The sequence below is a fragment of the Physcomitrium patens genome, chromosome 23, assembly GCF_059467195.1.
Source record: "Physcomitrium patens ecotype Gransden chromosome 23, ASM5946719v1, whole genome shotgun sequence".
In the NCBI taxonomy this organism is placed as follows: Eukaryota; Viridiplantae; Streptophyta; class Bryopsida; order Funariales; family Funariaceae; genus Physcomitrium; species Physcomitrium patens.
The window spans coordinates 3,741,040-3,765,181 of NC_143432.1; the positions used below are offsets into that span (position 1 = coordinate 3,741,040).

General features: G+C 32.5%; 2 protein-coding genes across 2 annotated transcripts; both read left to right on the top strand.

The window, feature by feature from the left end:
• The first annotated feature begins 9,954 nt into the window (after window positions 1-9,954).
• Window positions 9,955-12,670, top strand: LOC112275687 (UNC93-like protein 1). Its single transcript, XM_024506272.3, has 5 exons — window positions 9,955-10,095; window positions 10,259-10,467; window positions 10,800-11,015; window positions 11,138-11,261; window positions 11,470-12,670. Exons 2-5 carry the CDS (start codon window positions 10,465-10,467, stop codon window positions 12,525-12,527), a joined length of 1,401 nt encoding a protein of 466 aa, XP_024362040.1. The 5' UTR covers window positions 9,955-10,095; window positions 10,259-10,464; the 3' UTR covers window positions 12,528-12,670.
• Window positions 12,671-14,431: 1,761 nt separating this feature from the next.
• LOC112275482 (putative F-box protein At2g36090) lies at window positions 14,432-16,645 on the top strand. Its single transcript, XM_024505843.3, has one exon. It carries the CDS (start codon window positions 15,372-15,374, stop codon window positions 16,464-16,466), a length of 1,095 nt encoding a protein of 364 aa, XP_024361611.1. The 5' UTR covers window positions 14,432-15,371; the 3' UTR covers window positions 16,467-16,645.
• Window positions 16,646-24,142: the final 7,497 nt, after the last annotated feature.

A 24,142-nucleotide genomic window follows, 5' to 3' on the forward strand; every position in this document is an offset into this window, starting at 1 on the left:
AAGCTTCTTAAACATAAAAGATTTTATTAGTATAATATCTTTTTGATATTGTAGTATTTATTTGTCTTATACTTCTAAGGCTAAATAACTTATTTGAACTTATCCAATAAGTTAAAACTAAACTCTCTACAACTAAATACCTAATATATTCTTAAATAGAAAAGCATACAATATGACATTATAAATCTATTACTGATCTTTTGGTAACTTTGAAATCCTAAAAGATGCTCTAAATCCTAATCTATAAGCACCTAAAAACTATTTTCTTCATATCTCAAAAATCCAAAATTCAAATACCACAAAATTTATGCATAAAGTTTATTATCATGATTATATATAATTTTAAAAAATTTAAATTAAAATCTTATGAAATTACTTAAGATATAGCTCAAAACACAACTACTAGTAAATCAAGTTATTTACTACCTTTAGATTTGAAGCGTTGACTTCAACTTCCAATATTTCTTTCATCACAACTTGGAATCCATCAAATAGTATAGCCGAAAAAATGTTCTCTTCAACCCTGATATTGTACTATAATTGCTTATAGTATGTAAAAATTAGTAAGAACATATAATATGTTCATAAGTCTTGGTGTGAATTAAAATGGTTAATAGATTAATTTAAAGAGATTGAATATAAAAAACTTTATTTTGATTTTTGTTTATTTTGATTATCATATTTAAAAAATTATAGGACATAAATATTTAGTATTAAGCCTTGAGAGGACATTAGAGCCTAAAGATGAAAATCTTAACTAATGGGAGGCTTATTGGAAGGGATGAAAGTAAAGTATGATTCGATGAGAGCAAGGAATGGAGCTCTTCATCCCTATTAGTTGAAGGCCATATCCAATGGACTTCAAGGAGGCTGTCTGAGGTCTTGTTAAGAATCAAGATTTTTTTTGGAAGTTATTTGACCTTTGGAGGCTAGGATTACCAAGTTTAGGTTTTTGGATATGGATTGAGTGCAAATTTTGTGTGATTTGAAGTTTTTATAAATGAATTATTGGGGCTTAAAGTTAAGGTTTCAATTTCATACCTATGCTCACACTTTGGCGCCTAACATACGTTTACAAAGAGCAACAAAGGATTAGCAATTGGAAATAAAAAGAGAACTTTTTTGGCTATACTTTCTATATATTGTTTGATAAATTTGGAGTTTATATGATGTAGTTATAGAGAGTTGAAGTTAGCACATCCAAATCAAAGGCAATAAATGAGTGGTTTTATTCATAGTAATGATTAGAGCCATATCTTAAGTTTTTGAACAAATTTTTGGCTTTAATCTTTTAGAAAAGATAGATTATTGTATTAAAAAGCTATATATATAAATTTTGTGATATTTAAATATTTTATTTGTGAGATATAAAGAAAATTGCACATAGATGTATAAAAATTAGGATTTGAAGCTATTGTTAGGATTTTGACAATATCTTAAGATCCCTAACAAATTTACAGTTGAAATTTATTATGATAGTTGTTAGAAGTACGCTAGTACTTCTACGTAAAATATGAGTGTGTTTGAACAATCCGATTGAAAGATATGAGTTGTTGAAGTTTGTGGATAATACTCCATAAGAATATATAAGGATTTAGAATTTTTTTATCATATTTTGGATGTTTTAGAAACTCAAGACTTATATATTTGGTATAATTGCTCCTAAAAGTGATATATATATATATATATACAAACTTGGTCTTTCTTATCTCAAGACTTGATTGAGCAATTAGTGGCAAGCAAGAGCCAAATGCTTTTTTAAGGCAAATTCTTTCTACCTTGACATTAGTTGTCAATTCTTTATTACTTTTTGTACGTGCATGTTATGTCCAAAAGAATGATTATAGGTACAAAATCAATACCTTAACTTTGAGTGTCCATATCTCTTTTATATAAACTCCAAATACTACAAAATATGCACCAAAATCATAGCCAAAAATATAAACTTGCTGATTTTAGCCTCCAAAGTTTGAATGCCTTCAAAAAAATATTCTTAATCTCTAATAAGGCCTTAGATAGCCTCCTTGAAGCCTATTGGATATGATTTTTAGCCAATAGGAATGGAGATTTTCATCATCCATCTCCATTCATTCTATGAATATCCTAACCTCTCTTTTTGCTACCTAACTTCCTTTCCAAACTTTTTTTTTATAAATTCTATATAATATATGTCTTAAATATCAATTTAAAGAAACAAAATAAGACTTTAAGGATCACCATTGTCTAACAAAGGTGACTCTAAACGTATAAAAATTACTACCAATAAAACCAACTTCAAACGTCACTATCAAAAGAAAAGAAATTATATAAATTTTAATAAAAGCTCTTTTAAACAACCTCTTTTTGGGATAGTAATCTATCCACATCCTATAACCAATAAAAATCTACTAATATAGCTTTCACCATGTTGTCTAGTATATTATGTATCAAACATATAAAGACAATATTTTCATATGGTAGCCAAACCACAACATGACAATATTCTTATCTTGCATCAAAAGAAAGAAATGTAGCTTTTAATCAACAAAAAATAATCCTTTTGAAACCAAAGCATTATCATTTTTGAGCAATAAAATCAACATTGATTGTTGATTTAACCTTTGTCAAATAAACTCAATCAAATATATTCTTTGATCTTATTCATAACATCAAGAAAAATTCTTCTAAATCTCATGATACTTTCAAGTTCAAATTCAAGAATAATCTACTATATTTTGAGGAATGACAATATATTCCCAAAAATAAAGCAAGATTATGTATTCTTCAAGCTTGTCATGACTTTTGAGCAGTTGAGCTTTTTGGATACAACAAGACTTTGGAACTAATATCGAAAAAAATTTGGTGGCCTCAAATATGAAAGACAATCAAAGGCTTTGTAAAATCATGTGATATTTTTTCAAGATCCAAAACTCCTTATCATCGATCTTATAGATTTCTTAAGCCATTACCTATTTTAAAACAATTATGGTCTTTTATTTCCATGGATATTATTATAGATCTTTATATCTTAAATTTGTATAATCCTTTATTTGTGGTAGTAGATCGTTTTACCAAGATGACATATTTTTTACCATATACAAAATCTATCACAAGTAAAGAAACGGCTAAATTTTTTTTTTAAGAACATGTATTGCTATCATAGATTACCTAAGGATATTATATTAAATAAAGGGACTTAATTTCTATATAGATTTTAGAGAATCCTTTTAAAGATTCTAAATATAGATATAAAGCTTTCTTTAGCTTTTTAGCTTCAAATTGATGGATAAATGAAACAAGTGAATTAAGTTTTAGAATAATATTTGACGTGTACCATCAACTATCATCAACATGATTAGACAACTCTTTTGCCATTGGCAGAGTTTGGATACAATTATTTGGTATATTCTTCTATTCAATAAATGTCTTATTTTATCAATTATAATTATTATCTATGATTTGATATTTTTGAATTTTTAAAATTTAATAATTTTGTAACAAAATATTTCATAAATTATTTATTTGAGCTATGTACAATAATAAATGTATAGTTAAAAGAAGCTTAAGAATGACAAAAAATCAATGCAAATTCTTATTACAAAAAATAACCACAATTTAACATGGATGAGAAAATTTGGCTATTTTGTTGCAATATCAAGACTACTCATTATTGTAATAAGTTAGACTATTATAGGCTTGGATCTTTTTCTATTTATGAATAACTCAATCATTTTACTTATTAATTGCATCTATCAAAGTTTATGAAGATCCATCTCATATTCCATGTATCTCTTCTCGAGCTGTATAAGACAATGAATATCTTGAAAAGAAAACAAATGCCACTTCTTCCTATAGAAGTGGATAATAATCAAAAGTTCAAAGTAGAAGAAGTCTTAGATTGAAGGCAGTGCAAAAATAGATTAAAATATCCTATTCATTATCATAGATATGATATTAATAAATATTTTTGTATTACGTGAAATCTTGCTTGAGAATGCACTAGGCACATGGCTGTAGAAGATAAAAGAAATTTGCAACAACAAGTCCTAACCACTCTAATAAAATCATATATAAATTACTATAAAAGCTTAATAATCATAATCAAGAATCAATTAAATCTAATTATTATTATTATTATTATTATTATTATTATTATTAATATTATTATTTTTAATTTTTGAAAAAAATTATAAAAGAATTATAAAGAAATTCTAAAGAAACCTAAAGAAATCCTAAAGAAACCCTATAAAAATCCAAACCAAATCCTAATTCTAATCCAATCTTAATCAAATCTTAAATAAATCCTAACCAAATTCTAGTAAAATCCAAGTCAAATCCTAATCAAATCCTAATCAAATTTAAAAAAAATCTTAATTCTAATCAAATCTTAAATTAATTCAAAATCCTAATCCTAATCATAACCCTAAATCAAACTCTAAACTAAATCCTAAACCAAATCCTAACCAATCCTAAGTAATTCTTATAGTAGATTTAAACCTTAATAACTAATGAAAAAACTATTGATTTTAATTCAAATTTTACACACCTCTTAACAATCAACTTGATAAAAAATATGAAAAAAAAAATTAAAAATGATTGGAATTACTAAATAGACAATAACCTCAAAAATGTGCTTGGTTGTCGGCTAGCCTTTTTCTTTGATCTTAATGCCAATCTTCCAAAGCAAATTACTCCCAATTAAGTAATTACTTTGCTTTCAAATTCTATATAATTTTTTAGAAATTAAGTTAACTACCTCTATAAAAAAAATCCTCAATCTAACTAGTAGATTGATAGATATGTAAGAAAACCTCACTAGTCCTCAAAACCATGAATTCCAAGACTATAATCCAGAAAAACCTTCATGCTTTTTAATTAATCTATTTTATCAAATCCAAATTCAGAGCACATATCAAACACAACTACACCCTTCAATCCAAAAAAATTCATTTATAGATCTATTACCAAACTCTTGAAATTATCCGAAACATTAATCTTATTTTATTTTCCAAAAATCAAAGTCATTGAAAACAACATCGACTTTGCAAAGGTCTTACAAAGTCATTATCTACCTAAATCCCTCAAAATCAATGCCTATAGAAATCTTATCAAATGTCTTCTTGTAGAATATTTAAATAAATTTTGTGGTAAGTTATTGGTTGGTTATTGATAGCCTTGAGAATTAGACTTATGGTTAGGCAGTTTAGTTGGTAACAGTAGGTTGTTAGTGGAACAAATGGTTAAGAATTCAAAAGGTTCATAACCTTTGGAATCTGTTGGCCGACAGTCCATCTTTTGGTAGGATAAAGAAGTTAAAAAAAGGGAGATTGGGGCCAGACTGTGGGAGTCGTAAGCCGGAGTAAGCTTGGTGCTACCTCTTTGTTTTTTTTGCTTTTATTATTTGCTTATGAAGAATTGTGATTGAGAGAAGTATTGTTGAAACTGTGATTAGAATATTATAGAATATGACTTTGGACTGACTGTTTTAGAAAGAATCTATGACCTTGAGAATTGAGATTATCAAATTGTGTTGTACTAAGTAAAGATATTGAATTCTGGGTGATGAATTGAGAAACTGAATATAATAAGTAAGCTGGAGATCAGTAATTGAATATATATAAACTGCAAAGAGAGTAAGTGGGAGATGAACTGATAAGAATATGGAAGTATTGCTGAATTGATAGTCGTAGAATGGACTATGTATTGAATTAAGATAGGAGTAGTAAGCCTTGGTGTTTTGTAGTTTGATAATTGATTTCAGATTGCTAAAGTACAGTCAATTGTGACGCTAACAGACCCAATTCATATAACTAGTCTTTCTCCGTATTCAAATCCATGTCTATTAGTTTAATTGCTTTGGTATATTGAAGCTTGAACACAATGAGAACAATACTTCTTCAATCCTATTCTTTGATCAACCAAAGAATCCTAAAATCATTGTCAAGGCTTAGTTTTGTGCCTTGGGGTCTAATTTTGATCCTAGTTGATAACCAATCTTCTCCGGGTATCAAGTTTTATATCTTTTGAAATAAATTCTATAAAAACCAACTCCTAACTCTCTCCTATATATGCCTATATTTTTTATTTTTCTAATCTACCTTATTTTGCCATATTTATGATCCTACAAAGTAATTAGAAGCTACTTTTTAAAAAAAACAGCATCACTACTAAAAGTTTTACTACCTTCTTATCTTTTATCTATATTTTTTTATTTTATCTTTTAACTTGGATATTCTATAATAAGATCCATATTATTATCTTTCACCATGTAGTTGTGTTAGAACATAATAATATACATAGAAGTGAGCAAAGAATCTTATAAATAAAATAAAGAAGATTAAAACTTTTCATCAATAATATCCATCAAAACCAAGATGAAGAATAACAAATCTTTGTTATAAAAGAAATAAGCTTTAAGGATGATAGTATTCTATCTTCTATTTTTATTTGTAATTTTTGTGTATTTTTGATGCTAAGGAGATAAAAAACTTATAATGAGCACATTCAATTTAAAAGCTTTTACTTACTAACTTATTGGACAAGACATTGTAATTGTCACAATCTTCAAGATAATATAATTAAGATGAAGATCTTCAAGAATAACATGAATTTCTTCAAATAGATGTCAAGATACAATGTATTTGGTATTATAACCTTGGAAGAGACTCCCAATGTTTGGTAATTTTATTAGACATAGGAACAATTCTTGACAATGTTTTAGATATTTTATTTGAAGAGAGTTAGAAAAGACTCAAAAATAATCAAATAATAGGGTAGTCTTTTTGTTTTAGTATGAAATATGATTAATTCTTAAAAAGACCTATCAATTATATTTAAAGAGAATAAAGTTCAAAGTATGTAATAAATACATTTCATTGCATCTTAAATTTTTTTAATATATGATGAACGCTCCTTGAGGAATAATAATATTACAAATATACATATTTATTCTAATATTTACTTGTACGATTAAGTAGAAGTATGTAAAAGTAGATTTATATCATAATATTTTCTTGAAAAGCTTCCTAAAAGCTTCATAAACACTGCTTTGATTTTACATGTGTTTGTAATTGATTGGTGTGTTAGAAACTTAGTCAACAAATTAATCACATATTGATAGATTGTGGAATAAGTTAATTATGTGGCATATACATAGAAACTTGCTTTATAAGTTAAGGTATGTATCTTATAAAGTCAATATGTTTTGAAGGTCATTTAGGACATTGCTATATTGTTCCTAATTAAGTGTATATATGGAGGCAAGAGTAAAGCCTTCTTCATTCTTGTCAATGCCTTTTTAGTCTTTAGTCTTACTTCAAGACTTCTTAGTCTTCTTGTCTTTGGTAATAGCTATTTTAGTTTAATATTATATCACCTTTGATTAATTATCGAGTCTTTTTGAATGATACAAGAATATCTTGATCTTTTAGTTCTTCAAGATTTATATCATTGATAGTTTTTAGAACATAAAAGTGCTTCTAAGCACTTAGAGATATATCCAAGTGAGAGAAATAGTGTGTTCATAGACATATTTTGAAGTTTAACAAAATAAAATATAAAGTTAAAGATAATGAAGATAATAGAGATCTAAATGAAAATAAAGAATGTCAAAAAAATAAAAAAGAAGCCTTTTATAATTTTTAAGATCAATAATAAAGACAATTAAAATATATAAAATGATAATTATAAGGAGTATCAATCTTTGAATTAAAAAAACAAGCTTTAAAAACAAAAAGCTTTAAAGAAACTATGAAGTGTAATAAAACAAATCTTCTTCAAAATAAATAATATTTTATTTAAAAATAAGAAGATCACTTAGTAAATAGTGAAAGAACTATATTTTTCTTCAAGTATATCATGAACATATCAATGTTGCACTTCCTATTAATTTCTTGAATTTATAAAATGCAATGAAGTCTACAAATTCTATGAAGTGAAAGAAGACCATAGAAAAAAATACCATTCACTTATAGACAATGAAATATGAAAATTGACTAAACTTCTATTAAATTGATCTTTAATTAATTATAAGTAGATATTTGAATATTTAGTTTATAACTAAGTTGTAAATAGATGTTTAGAATATTTGATTTGTAATTGAAATATTTACAACTAAGTGGATTTTGAGAACTAAGAAGGATGTAATAGACAATGTTCTGAGATGTAAAGTAAATTTAGTTGCTAAAAATTACTTACAAATTATTGATATTATTTTTAATTAGATATGCTATTATAGCCAAATTTACTATAATTAGAAATATTATCATAATTAAAGTAGTGATAAACTTAGAGATGTAAATGATAAAAGTTCAAAAATAGACCATGTGTTCTTTTTAGATTAGAAGAAATCTCATGAATTACAAGAGATAACAAACAATTGCAAGGTATAAATTAGACATAGAGTCCATGGCAACAAATCATGGTGTAATAGAGATAATTTAAGTAAAATAAGTTTTAGAAGATATTAGACTTGCGGTATTAGAAGGAATTTCAATAAAGTATGACAATTAAAGATATATTTCTTTTGAAAAGAATTCAAAGTATCAATCAAGAACCAAATAAATTGACATTTAACATCATTTTGTATATGAGAAAATTGATATGCATGTGATTGATATGAAGTATTGTGCAACAAAAGACATGCTTATTGATTTGTTTACAAAAACATCAGTAAAGAATAGATACCACATATTAATAAAGACACTAGGTTTAAAAGCCTTTGATTAATAGCAAGTGGAAGTATTGAAGTACATTATAATAAATTAGTAAATATAGAATAAATTATAATAAAAAGACAATATCTTAAGTAAGTTGCTAGTAGTTAAAGAAATGATTATTGAAATGTAGAAGATCATAAAGTATATACAAAAGAATATTTTGATGGTAGGTAGAAGTCAAAGAATATTTCAATAATAGATGAGATGCTAAATACCACCACATATAAGTAAAAAGTGGTAGAAGTAAGAAATATCTTATTCCATGCTTTTTTTTGTATGCAACCTTGTTGATATTGAATATTAGGTTTTTTTAAAATAATTATTTAATAATTATTTAAAATTTAAGATAAATAATATTAAAAAAATAAAAATTTAAGAATTTATATTTTATAGATTATTTTATTACATATAATAATAATAACTTGATTATTACATTTGTGTATTCACTTATTTATTCTTTTGTGATGTAAAAATTTTAAAAAATTAAGTTAATTAATTAATTATAATTTATTTAATTCTTAAGAATTATTTACACCTTATACTTAAATTTTCTTCGAAAAGCTTTTGTAGTAACTTGATTAATAAATCGAGTTACTTGCATTCAAAGTCATATTAATTAAAATACATTGAATAGTCCATACATGTTAATATTAAATGAAGATGAATGGAGATGTTTCTTCATATTTATTTTTTAATAATATCTTTTGTATTTGATTTTAGATCCAATTTTTAAACATAAATTTAGAGAGGATTCCATTCAACCATTCTTAAATCTTTTATGCTCAATTAAAAATTTTAGGTCACTCAATATTTTGCAATTTGAAATATAGAATTATACACATACACACGTAACAAACAAATACTTTCTTCTTTACTTCTTTCATTTTCTATGTTTAGTTAGAGAAACACATAATTTATATTGACCAGTTCCAATCCAAACATTGAATGTGCCTCCCACACACATCAAAATTTACAAACACAATCAACTTTATATTTGGAAACAATTACTAAGTTTCCATTGCAACAACATGGAAACCCTAATTTTTCACCAGGAAGGGAGGGAGTGCGGGGGACGACGACGACGACGACGACGATAGTGGTGTGTGTACATGGCGACTCGACAGTTGGTGCCGTGAAAGCTCGTGGATCTCCTGCCATGGCAGATTTGCATCCGTGATTGCAGTGGGTGCCATGTTGGCGTAGGTACAAGAGCCAGTTGGAGTAGAAAGGAATGGAAACAAACGATAATCGGTCCACTAATTGTTACTGCGCTAATCTGCATGTGATTGCTAGATTTCTATTCCGAATCACGCATATCTCGTCACAGTCCACCATCTTCACTGGTGGCGAGTATGATTTTGGAGACGTACAGCTTTCTGCAGTCTTTGTGGGTTCAGATGTAATGTTTCTTACGTCTCTCCAAGGATTCCTTTGCTTTTCGATGACTACGCAGGATAGACTCCCAGAACAGCTGCGATAGTTGCAGCGGAATTTGTGGAAGTTGTTGACGGAGATCAAGTTTGTTTGCCGGCTCGGCAGTGATTGTGATTGTCGATGTGCAGGACTGCTGAAAGAGGGTGAGTGCGACAGAATTACTGCTTCGGTAAGATAATGGATTGAAGATCATGTTCATTAGAAACTGTAGTGGAGCAGCTGCAGTTAGCGGCGACTGGGCAAATCTCAAAGCCATGCGAATTGCAATCGGGTTATTCAGTTGGGGTTTGTGAGCCGTGAATTCTTTGTCTCGCCGAGTGTCTCTCTCTCTTTAATGGTATTTCAGCTGCACCTCCTTGTTTCTTGCTTCGTTCTTGGAACCGTCAAGGTTTTGAACTTGGCTGACGAGTTCGTCGTATGTGGAGCTTTTGGATTCGAAACAAAGCTTGTGTGAAGTGCTAATTTGCAGTGTACCCATTTATCGGATTTGTCACTAGTTTTCTTGTGGAATCAAGTTCTAAAGTTTTGTGTGACATGTCTAGAGAGGATATCTAACAAAATCTGAAACCCTGGTTCACCTTTTTTTTACCCGTGGTGCTCACAACAAGGGATGTCAAAAGTTGCTGAGTTTGCATTGTTAACTTTAAATTTATGCACCGAAATTGACAGGATCAAGAAATGACACAGAAAAGGTGTCGTTGGAGAAACACGTACCGAAACCCGCTGGCGCAGGTCATCATTTTGGGGCTGATTTGCTTCTTGTTGCCGGGCATGTTCAATGCTATCAACGGCCTTGGTGCAGTTGGCAAGGCAGATGCAACTATCACTGACAACGCGAACACTGCTCTTGCAGTCACATTCGCAGTCTGCTCTATACTTGCAGGGGTTTGTTCCCACTTTTTCACATTGAATATATCCTTCTCCGGGCTGCTGAAATTTTCTGAAAAATCGTTCTTTTAAACGTCAGACCCATTTGCGGGGTGTGTAACGCATTCTATGTTGAACAGGGTTTTTTTAATTTGGTCGGGCATCGAGTCTTGCTCATCCTGGGTGGCTTCACATATATCCTCTACATTGGCTCGTACCTTTCATACAATACTGTCTTTGTCATCAGCGCAGGAGCAATCTTGGGTATTGATTCTCTCCAATCTCTAATATCTGGCAGAATGGCTTCCATCAAGTTAGTGAGATCTTTGGATGAGTTGGTCACTACAGAAACTATATATCAAACCAACCTTTCTAACCAAATCTCCCAGAGACCATGTGTTTTTTTAATTTAGAACATGATTTGAGGCTTGCATGGAACAAAGACAAGTTAACCTCAGTCCTACATCTCCAGGTGTTGGGGCGGGGTTTTTATGGACTGCACAAGGAGCGATCATGCTCTCGTATCCTGAGGAGGAGAACAAAGGCTTATACATCAGCATCTTCTGGACGATTTTCAACTGCGGTGCCATCATCGGCTCCGTTGTCTCCTTGGCAATCGAATGGCACAACGACAACAACCACGTCTCCAACGAAACTTACATTGCTTTTATGGTTATAATGGGAGTGGGGACTTCACTCACGGTTCTGCTGTTGCCGCCTAGCCAAATCCAACGCAGGGATGGGTCCCAATTAATTGCCAAAACCCAATCTACTAGTGTCTCGGCTGAGGTCATGGCCATCCTCAAGCTCTTCAAGGACTGGAAAATGCTCTGCCTTATACCAATGTTCTTTTCTTCTAATTGGTTCTACACTTATCAATTCAACGCTGTGAACGGTGGGGGAGTGTTCACTACCAGGACACGCGGCATGAATGGCACACTCTACTGGATTGCCCAATTGATTGGGTCCTTTTTAATGGGGCGTCTGCTTGACTACAAACATGCTGAAAGACGGAAACGGGCAGTTTGTGGGCTAAGCATCCTGTTTGTTGCAACCATGGCGATTTGGGGTGGTGGGTGGGCATTTCAGGATACATTCACAAGGGCGTCAGCCAAAACTTTAGATGTGTCAACCAAGATTGATTTGAGCGATTCAAGACGATATGCGGGTCCAGTGGTCTTGTACACCCTTTATGGTTCGTTTGATGCTATGTGGCAGACGTATTGCTACTGGCTCATGGGAGCTCTCACGAATGAAACCGAAGTTGCAGCTCGGTTGACAGGGTTTTATAAAGCAATACAAAACGCAGGAGCTGCGTGTGCTGGACAAGTGGACGCGAAGAAGGTATCGTATGCAGTGGAACTGCTCATCAACTGGGTGTTGTTAATTCTAGGAATCATTGTTGCCATTCCGGTTGCATTGTCGTTGAAGGACACTTTGAAAACCATCACAGCGAAGGACTTGGAAGACACTGGCGAGATGGAGAGTCAAGCTCCCGTTCCAGTTTCGACCTGGAAAGTGGATAAATGACATAGGAGGATTTGTTGAATAATGTCGGAAAGCTTTAAAGCCAGTTTGAAAATGCGATGTGATCGTTGAATTGTGCCCTTCACAATAAGCAAAATCAAAACAACGAGTATCACTTTCCAAGTACTTCGTACACATATTCCAAGTACTTCCAACAAATTTTCAGTGGCGTGTGTACTAGAAAGTTTCTTCCACGTTGGCTTCTTCATCGTTGTACATTATATTTTTCTGCTTCTAAACCTTAATGACCAAACTCCTCATCTTCTAATTGATTAGAGATCTGAGATTATGGATTGAAGAGTTCAGCTGCTTTGAGCCAGAAGTAACATAACACATTGCTAAATCAAAGTAGCCATCTTCATTTTCTTCTTGCGGTGAAACTATGAACACAACGGGGATGCGAGTAGCCTGGAAACTAGTTGTAGACTTTTCCTTGATGGAAGTCCAACAGAAAGTCTGATTTCATAGCAGTTGTGGGACCATATCTGTCTGCTTCGCAAATTGATGACGTTAGCTTTTGGCAACCCATACCCTTCATGATGCTTTCCACTTTTAAGTTCCTGATGCCTGACGTTTGTCCATCTCATTGCTACGGCAGAAATTTGATATATGTATATGTGTGCATATATACTCAAATTCCATAGAAATATCATTTTAACTCTTATTGATCTTTTCAATAGGAATAATGTTTTAAATTTTTTAAGATTTAAAAAAAATAAAAATAGGAACCATAGACAATAATTTATTAATAACTAGTACTGCCTACAAAATCTTGCATGTTTGATTTGTTTTTTAAAAAATATAAAAAATAAAATTATATTTGTTTCGGAAAAAAAAAAAAAAAAAAACATTCTAACTTCTATGTAAGATTCTATGATTATAAGATAAAATAAAAATGATTTTAAAAGTAAAGTATGGAAAAGCACAAAAAAATACATAATAAAGATAGTAGTGGAGTGACAATAGATATGGTAGGATATTTTTGTAATAAAATTACCTTAACTTGCTTTCACTCCTCATGATTACTAAACTAAATCTTTACTTTCTATCTTATTCTTTTATCATTCATTTGTCACCTTACATGATGTATATTTCCAACAACACATGAATAAATTTATTCTTACTTAATTAGCATAATTGGATTTTCTTTACCATATGTATGTTTTTATCAATTCATCACTTTTGTAGCAAAATTTGGCCCACACTCAATCAATCACACCAATGATCAAGTGCAATAAAAGAAGAAATAGTTGTTGAGAGGAGGTGCAAATGAAAGACACTAGCTCGTGCAAAATATAATATCACTATAAAAAAAAACCCCAATAAAGACAATTCAAGATTTGATTTGATTACAAATAAATCCATCAATTTTGGATTCATACACAAATCCATCTTAGGTTTACATGCACTATCCTATGACTATAAACTCCAAGCAAATGGCACAATGCCAAATCATGCAAGACAAAGGTGGCAACTTTCTTTCCATGTTAACATATTTTTAGCAAAATGTTAAAATGACCTATCTATTTACTAAATTGATTCACTCTATTGTAACCATCATTACAATCATGGCTCTCATCTCCACTTCTCCTCACTCCTAGCCTTCTTCATTTCAATCCCCCATTCTAAGCTCTCATCCCAACCCTTCTTGTTCTTCATGATAAAAATGGATTGATTTAATAAATGGGTGGGTAGTTTTAACATTTCTCTATTTTTGTTGATTTCAACAGTAGATGAAGAAAAAGGACATGGGAAAAACGCTTTTGTTTTTGGGAAGGGAGGAGCGGGGGGTGCTGAAGACCAGGAAGCCACTCTACGAACACGAGGAGAATAAGGGTACGAGACTCCGAGTTAAACCGCTAGATTCACCCTGAGTCTCACCCTGAGTTTCTGCTTCAGATTCAACCTCCTCGCTCGGAGTCGTCGCTTTGCATCGAAAGCATATCCACGCCCCCTTTCTCCAGTTTTCGCAATCTCTACAAACCCCTTTCGCTCCCTTTTTCCAGTTCTCGCAATCTCTACAAATCCCTTTCGCTTGCCTCTTGTCTCCCGCTGTGCCTTAACCCAATCATTCCGGAATCTTTCGCGGTTTACCTTCCAAGCGAAAGGGATCGCGACGTTAGAGGCTTGGATTCTGAGCACTCGCAAGTTGGGAGGGAGTCGATGTCAGAATCTGGGTTCTGAGGTCTCGATGATGGAGTTGTAGGGAGTCGACTATTGTGGTACGTTTTGTTTCTTAGTGGGTTTTTTCTCTTTCCGATTTGAAATCACTTCTGAAGCTCAGCGCGAATATCGCTTTAGCCACGTTACACTTGACGTAGGGACAAGAGTTTTGCGACATCTCGCGAGCAATTTGGCTTCTTGTTGAGGTTTTGTGGGGGATTGAAAGTTTATTGCTAGCAGTTGGTCGTTTCAAGGTTCGGGGGTGTGTAAACGGTTTCGTCGCAGCTATCGAAAGACCGTTTTGGGTTTTGAAGTTTAGAGTGAAAGCGATTGTAGTGTTTGGGAACATGTCGTTGGAGCTCGGTGAGGCTTCCCCCTCAAAGTGCTTGATGAATTTGTACAACTCTAGTTCGTGAAGTTGTCACTCCGCGCGATTGCCTCTTAGTTTCTTGTCAACAAAATTCAATATTCTCGATTTTGGCGGCAGCAGTTGAGAATGTGCTCAAGTGTTCCGTTCTGATTCGACTTTAGAACAGTCGCAGGGTGTTGTCACTCAAAGATGAGTGCAGATGTCAGTTACAAGACAGCTACGTTTCTAGAATTCTAGTATTGTGCTCGAATTCTTGTCTTCAACAGAGATCCAAGGTTGAGAAGCCACTTTAGAATTCTGCTATTTTTTCCTCAATGGGAGAAAAAATAGTGGATCATGAGATGTCGTTCTTGAGCTCGGATCTGATTTGTGAGATTCTCAACCGGGTGGATGTGCTGACTCTTGCGAAAGCGAACTGTGTGACCTCTGAATTCCGTTACGTATTTGAGAGCGAAGCATGTTGGGAAAGGCATTGCAACTTGCGTTGGCCTTCCACCAAACAGACTATTGCAAAGGATTTGATCTCGAAGACTGGGGGTTTCAGAAAATTCTATGCCAACTGCTATCCTTGTCTGTCCGGCAGAGGAGCAGTAAGGGCAGAATGCGATGACAAAGTTGAAAGCCTGGAAGCATGTCCTTTGAATTTTTTTTCAATCATAGATGTCATGTACAAGGGCCAGCCTATGCTCTCAAAAACCGTTCCAGTTCTTCTCGATGCCGATGACTCAATAGAATGGTTCGAAGATTATCCTTTTCAGCTTGATCTTAGCGTGATTCTCGACGAGGTCGTTGACTTCCATAAAGACGAAGGGGGTATTCCTACTTTGACGATTCAGACGGAACTCTCTGGCATGAAATCAGCGGAAACAAGTACAGACGGCAGTTTGTGGAGAGCTTTGAACGAAAACATGACAGTTAGTTGGATTTTAATCAATAAAAAGTCGGGAGAGATGGCCAATTTCGCTAGCTGGAAACCTTTGGGTGGATTACGGCACTGGCCAAGCGAAGATAACTTTGTGCTTCACTTTGGGACTATAATCCCCTCAGATGAACGTTTTCCCAATGACCCCGTACACTGCAATGTTACAGTGAAAGTCAGATTTTCCGTTACGGAGATCGCCTCTGCAGGTTCTAAAACCACAATTTGCATAACAGAGTGTGGCATGAAGCTAGAGAATGTCGATGGGGATCGGTTGCATGGGTTGGAAAGTGTAGAATTACTCAACAGGGCCTTGGGTTGTGGCCGAACCGTCTCCCTCTCCACTGTCTTGGAATCTTACCAGGAATTTGGTCTCAAGCAACTAGCTAGGAACGTGGAAAGGGTTCGACGAGAAAATCTGCGTGAACTGACGGCGGCAGTCATCAGCGGAATTGGTGTCTTTCTCTGTCTCTGCCACCTGCTTTTGTAACATAGCCTTGCTTGACACCTATTGAACTTATCCATGACAGATGCAGTACTTGCTTTGTAGAATACGAAGTGGCTGCTGTCACGAACAGCCCATTGTTACTACAGATAACAATACGTAACATTACCATCTCGACAAGAGTATTGTAAATCTCCCAGGAATGTTGATACTTTGTTACACTCTTTCCATGTTTACTGCATCGTTGTCTTCTCTTTCCCTACTAGTCTGGATTGCCTCGTCTCCTTTGTTTCACCAGTAGATTACAGTCGCTGTTACAACTGGAAGATTTAACAAAGAGGTGCCTATCGTCCTTCATCACTGCAAAGCTGGCCGTGGCGTACACCAGTCGTGCCATCATCGCACATCTCTGTGACACGACATCATTTCCCTTCGTGGTCAGACATTCTTGAGTCACGTTTCCTCTCATGCAGCCACTTACTCGAAACGCAACTCTCAATTCTGTCCCTGGAGTGCGTCATTTCAACGTCTTACCGCTAATAACCAACATCTCTGAATCTACTGACCGGACTTACCGAGCTGGAAGCGTCAAAAGAGGTAGTCAACACTGCCACCAGATGAGTCGATGGTTTTGGCACAATCTATTGAGAACTGCCACTCAGATGACTTGCAGTTCTGGAAGCATGTTCGAAGTCTGATCAAAAGGATACTCTCCGGAGATCGCAGTCGGTATCAACTGCAGTGTTGTAGCCTTCTGGAATCTAATCCATGGTTACGATTCTTCAGTTCAACAACGTAGATCCACCCATTTGTGCCGGATTGGGGGGGGCAGCAACGATGCTGATCAAAAAGCATCAATATCCATCGTGATAAAAAGACAGATACTGATGTGAAATCAACGTTAGGCTCCAATTCGGCATGAACTCCCCCTGTGTTCAGTACAACGAGATATTTGGCAATGAATTTGAACTGTTCCCATTCGATGCATGTGTGTAGAAGGTCTTTACGATGGCGATGTGTGGCCACACACACATGTGATGTGAAGATGAGGGTTCATACCCTACTTCGAGGTGCCATTCACTGAACCTGCCTTCTCACCGGCATACAATGTTTTTACACAAGTGTAATCTTTGTTAAGTTGTATTGGTATATATGCCAACAAAATATATGTTCTTTCTATAATACCAAAAATTCAAAAAGAAAAGTGTTTTTCTTTCAATATGACTTACAATTGTAGATGGTTTTGTTAAACTGAAAAATTTAATTGATTGTTTTTTGAATAATAAAATTACCAACATAATGCAATTTTATATAATGTTATAATTTTGATTCTTTATAGCCAACACTTATGCCATACATTATTGAAAAACACCATTTCTATATCACTTAAGTTTAAACATTATAGCTCATTAGAACTCAACTAAGACTTGTTCAATTTTTTTGCAATTTCTTATAAAGATGTGGTGGTTTTTTTTATGGTTTTTAAAAGTCTATAGAAAGAATTTGAAGATGTTTTTAGTATTTTATAATTTTAAGAACATTAAGAATTCATTTTTAATAATAGAAAAAAAACAAAAAGGGTTTGAAATTTTGATTGCAAAGTATTTGTATATTTGGCACACAAAGCTTCATCACAAACATGTTATAAAAAACATACACAATAATTTCTTTTTGACATTGTATTATCTAATTCTTATTGCAACTATAAGCATAACCACTGAGTTGTATGTCATGACTTTAAAACACAAACATATTAGTCCAGCATACAATATTAACTTCCTTGCCTAAGCAATGTCCAATATCATGGAGTGTTTAAAAGTCACATACCAATCCTATTCATGTTTGTAATCAAGTCAATCTAAAATAATTGTATGTGACATCTAAATATTTTATAACAATAAACTTATCCTAGCCACATTTTGCTCCTTACTTACATTACTTAGAACAACATATGATATTGGAAAGCTATACATCAAAATAAAATCACCTTTTTTCTCAATTCAGTTAATAAAGATTTCCTATAGCATTAATAAAATTTAATAATTTCAAAGCTTTTCTCATAATAACAATGTGTTCTTTGCTCATATTACTTTTGAAGCATATGCAATGTTAGAAAGTTACAAAAATAATTATATATTTATGCACTCAATTCAATCAACAAAGATAATATACCTTTTTTGCAAAAAATTGAGTTACAAAGTTTATAAATTTTTTGGTTCATTAATATTTTATTATATGTGGATTCAAATTTTAACAAAAATATTGTGTTGTCATTAATGACTTAATACTCTAGACATTACATATAATATTTCAATCAAAATTCTAGTACATTATAATATTTTTTAGAATACTTAAAAATCACAAATACAAATAATTATGCCACAAATAACCAATCAAAAATACTTTTAATATGTTGTGCACATACAAAAAAAAGACTCAATATAATTAAATTTTGTTACCAATAATACAAAAGATGACATATTATACAAAACATCCAAGTCTAATAAGGATTGGCACACAAAACAAAAATAGGTTCCCACGCACTGTCAAGGACAAGAACATGATAAAAAAAAATAAACAAGTAAGACTTCTCTCAAAAAAAGATGACAAAATAGAAATAACTTGATATGTATATTAAGAAAGAAATTAGAATGGCTATTGCCAAAAGCCAAGAAAACTAGAGATCCTTGAAACTAGACTAGAAGCAAGAAAGGAATTGATAAGAGTGAAGAAGGCTTCACTCTTGTTTCTATATATACTATCTAACTAGGGGCTACATGGTGATCTTCTATAAGACCTCCAATATGTGTTGACTTTGTAAGACACATGCCTTGACTTACAAGGCAAGTTTTTCTACATATGAAAATTCTTTTGCCATTAGTAGAGTTTGCATACCATAATTTGGTACATTTTTCTACTCAATAAATATCTTATTTTATCAATTATAATTACTATCTATAACTTAATACTTTTGACTTTTTAAAAGTTGATAATTTTGTGACAAAAAATTTGAAAAATTATTTATTTGAACTATATATAATAATAAATTTGTAATTAAAAGAATCTTAAGAATGACAAAAAATCAATGCAAATTCTTATTGCAAGGAACAACCATAATTTAACATTAATGAGAAGATATAGTTACTTTGTTGCAATATCAAGACTATTCGCCCTTGTGATAAGTTAGAATATTGTAGGCTTGGATTTTTTTTTATTTGTAAATAATTCAATTATATTACTTATCAATTGTATTTACCAAAATCTATACAGATTCATCTCATATTCTATATATCTTTTTTTGAGCCATATAAGATAATTAATATCTTAAAAAGAAGACAAACGCTACCTCTTCCTATAGAAGTAGATAATAATTAAGAGTTTAAGGTAGAGAAAGTCTTAGATTTAAGGCAATGTAAAAATAGATTAAAATATCTTGTTCATTAGCATAGATATGATATTAGTGAATGTACATGGAAGCTAGCAAAGAATCTTATAAATGTAACAAAGAAGATTGAAGCTTTTCATCAATAACATCCATCAAAACCAAGATGAAAAAGAGCAAATCTTTGCTGTAAAAGAAATAAGATCCAAAAAAGATAGTATTCTATCTTTTACTCTTGTTTGCAATTTTTGTGTATTTATGACACTAAGAAGATGAAGAACCAACAACCAACAGATTCAACTTAAGAGCTTTCACTTACTAACTTACTAGATGAGATATTGGAGTTATGACAACCTTTAAGATAATACAATTGAGATGAAAATCCTTGAGAATAACATGTCTTTTCTTGAATATATGGCAAGATACAACATATTTGATATCATGACTTTGGAAAAGACTTCTAATGTTTGGTGATTTTATTTAAGGTAGAAATGACTCTTGTTGGTGTTTCAAATGTTTTATTTGAAGGGAGTTTTGAAGGCTTCAACAACAATCAAACAACATGGTAGTCTTCTTGCCTTAGTATAGGATACTATCAATGACTAAGAGGACTGTCATGGACATACTCATATAAGCTAGTAATTACATATACAAATAGGTAGAAGTAAGTAAAAGTAGATAAAAATAAGTTAATTCTATAGTATTTAATATAGTAGCTTCTAAGAAGCTTCATAGACGCTGTTTTGACTTCATAGGTATCTTTAATTGATTTTTTGGATTAGAAACGTGCTCAACAAGTTGGCCATGTGCCACACATGTTAGCTTCAAGATCAAGCTAACTATGTAGCCCACACGTAGAAAAACTTGCCTTGTAAGTCAAGGCATGTGTCCTACAAAGTCAACACATATTGGAGGTCCTATAGAACATCGCCACGTAGTCCTTAGTTAGATAGTATATATAGAGACAAGAATGAAGCCTTCTTCACTCTTGTTAACTCCTTTCTTGCTTCCAGTCTAGTTTCAAGGGTCTCTAGTTTTCTTGTCTTTTGGCAATAGCCATTCCAATTTCTCTTTCTATATACATACTTGGTTATTTATATTTTAATACCTTTCTTTGAGTGAAGGCTCACTTATTTGAATTACTTTTTTTATCGAGTTCTTATCCTTGAAAGATTGACAAGAGTACACCTACAATATCAGAGCTTTTTCTAATCTTGATTAAGAGTGGATTATCTCTTTTTTTTGATAAGATATAAGCATATTAGAAGTTGCGGATCACCCTCTTCTAAACTGATATTGTTCTTAGTATTTTCTTTGTTCTCAAGTCTTCTCTTCTATTTGTCTTGAGTGATATTAGATATCTTCTCTTTTCTAAGTGTTATCATGGCAGAACTTGTTGAAATGAAGAATGCAATGGCACAAATGCAAGAGCAATTGAGGGAGTTAATGCTTGTGATGCATCAACTCAATTTACCACCACAAGGAACAACAAGATTGGCAGGAAGTGAAGATATAGAAATGGTTGTAGCTGCTTCAACATCTGCACCAAACTATGTCTTTTCTCTTATGGTGGAACATCCTTCCAGTGTTAGAAAACCAAGAATTATCCTACTCGAGAAGTTTGATGGCACCAGATCCAAGTTTTGAGGATTTATCAATCAAGTGCAACTTGTGATTGAACTTCAATCCCAAAGCTATCCAACTCCAAGATCTCAAATTAGATTCATTAGTACGCTTCTTTCAAGTTCAGCACTATCGTGGTTTTCATCTTTTTTTGAACAACGAGATCCAATATTAGATAATCTAGAGGCTTTTCTAGTGGAGTTTCGATCTATGTATGGAGAATATGATGTAATTCATGTTGCAACCAATAAGATTCATAATTTATAACAAGGCAATTGATCAGTAATGTTGTACGCTTCACAATTCCAATAACTTGCAACTGATATCAAGTAGAATGATGCTGCACTTATTAGCCAATTTCTCTACGAATTATAATATGAGGTAAAAAAATTAATGCTCAACTTACTTGAACTTCAAACATTGAGTCAAGCAATTGAATTTGTTGTGAAGTGCGATAATTGCCTATTTGAATTTCGATCTGAGAACCGTACAAGTAGACCTCAACGTTACTATAATTCAATGGCAACACCAACACCTCTTCAACACATACATTCGGAAGTAGAAGATATGCAAATTGATGCAGTACATTTTAAATCTCTTACTGAGCAAGAAAAGACTCGTCATCATCAAGAAGGATTATGTTTATATTGTGGAGAACCAAAGCACACTGCTCAAAATTGTCCAAAGAAATGACGCAATCACAAAATGAGGAGTATGACTGTGAAAGAAGACAATATATCAGAAAACGAGTTTGTCCAGCTACAATAGGGACCGTGCGGTTGGAACCTTGTACAACATCTAGTAAAGGTCCCATTCTCTTCTCAGAGCCCTCTCCTTGTTTTATATTAAATGTTATTTTAGGACCTAAATATTACAAAGCCTCTGTCTTATTAGATTCAAGAACCTCGGCGTGTTTCTTAGATGAAGAATTTATTAAAAGACATAGAATATCTTTAGTAAAGAAAACTAAACCTGTTCATGTAGAAGTCATAGATGGTCGTCCATTATCTTCTGGAGATATTACTCATGAAACCCTTCCTATAGAAGTAATAATCAATAGTCATAATAGCTTTGTAGTATTTAATATCATTAGATCTCCCTCTAATCCAGTCATTTTAGGTTTATCATGGTTAGAAAAATACAACCCTCAAATAAATTGGATTTCCCGAACTCTTACTTTCTCTAAAAGTATAACTAACAGTGTAGTTAATCAAGTAGAGAGTTATAAGTTTAGTTCAATTAAACCCGTATTTATAGGTGTAAAAGCTTTGTTGTATGCTACTATGAAAGAATCACCATATATTATTTATGCCACACCTGTTTCTACTCGTGAAAAGACTTCAAGTGGCATTCCAAGGCAATATGAAGAATTTCAAGATGTATTCAAAAAAAAGAATGTGGATACACTCCTAGAACATCGTCCCTATGATTGCTTAATTGACCTTCAAGAATGAGCACAACCGCCATTTAGACCAATCTACAGTTTATCACAAAATGAGTTGACTGAACTCAAGGAATATATTGAAGAAAATCTAGCCAAGAATTTCATATGCCATTCTAAATCTCTGGTAGGAGCTCCAATTCTATTTGTGAAGAAAAAAGATGGATCATTGTGGATGTGTGTTGATTATTGAGGACTCAACAAGATTACCATCAACAACAGGTATCCACTACCTTTAATATTTGGACTTCTTGATCAGCTGAATCAAGCTAAGTTCTATATAAAAATAGATCTCCGGGGAGCATACAATCTAGTATGCATCAAAGAAGGAGATGAATGGAAGACTTCGTTTTGAACTAGGTATGGACATTTTGAATACAACGTCATACCTTTTGGACTTACAAATGCACCAGCAGCTTTTCAACATCTAATGAATGATGTTTTTCGAGAGTTTTTGGACGATTTTGTGGTTTGTTATCTAGACGAGATCTTGATCTATTCTAAGAATCTAAAAGAACATGAACTTTATGTTCGTCATGTGTTACAAAAATTAAGAGATGTAGGACTCTATGCTATGATAAAAAAGTGTGAATTCTACACTACTCAAGTCGATTTCTTAGGTTATATCATTTCAAATGATGGACTTATAATGGATCCTAAGAAAGTTCAAACTATTATAGATTGGAAGATTCCAAAAACGGTAAGAGATGTCCAATGCTTTTTAAGATTTATCAACTACTATCGGATTTTCATCAAGGACTTCTCTCGAGTTGCAGCTCCACTTACACACTTGACTTGTAAAGACAAACTCCAATGGAATCAAGAAGCGAAAGTTGATTTTGAATCTTTGAAGACAGCGTTTGTTTTTGCACCAATCTTGTATCGTGTTGATTTTTCCAAAGCATTCTTTATGGAAATAGATACATCAGACTTTGCTCTAGGTGTGGTTTTATCACAATTGGGAACTAATGACAAACTTCATCCTGTAGCCTTTCATTCAAGAAAATTCTCAGTAGTAGAAATCAATTATGAGATCCACGACAAAGAACTTCTTGCAATTGTGGATTCTTTTCAAGAATGGCATCATTATCTAGAAGGTGCTTCCAGTCCAGTCACCGTGTATATAGATCACAAGAACCTCAAGTATTTTATATCAGCACGCATATTAAATCATCGTCAAGCTCTTTGGAGCATGTCTTTATCAAGATTCGAGTTCATCATCACTTATCAGCCTAGAAAACAACAAGGTTTGTCCGATGCCTTGTCTAGACATTC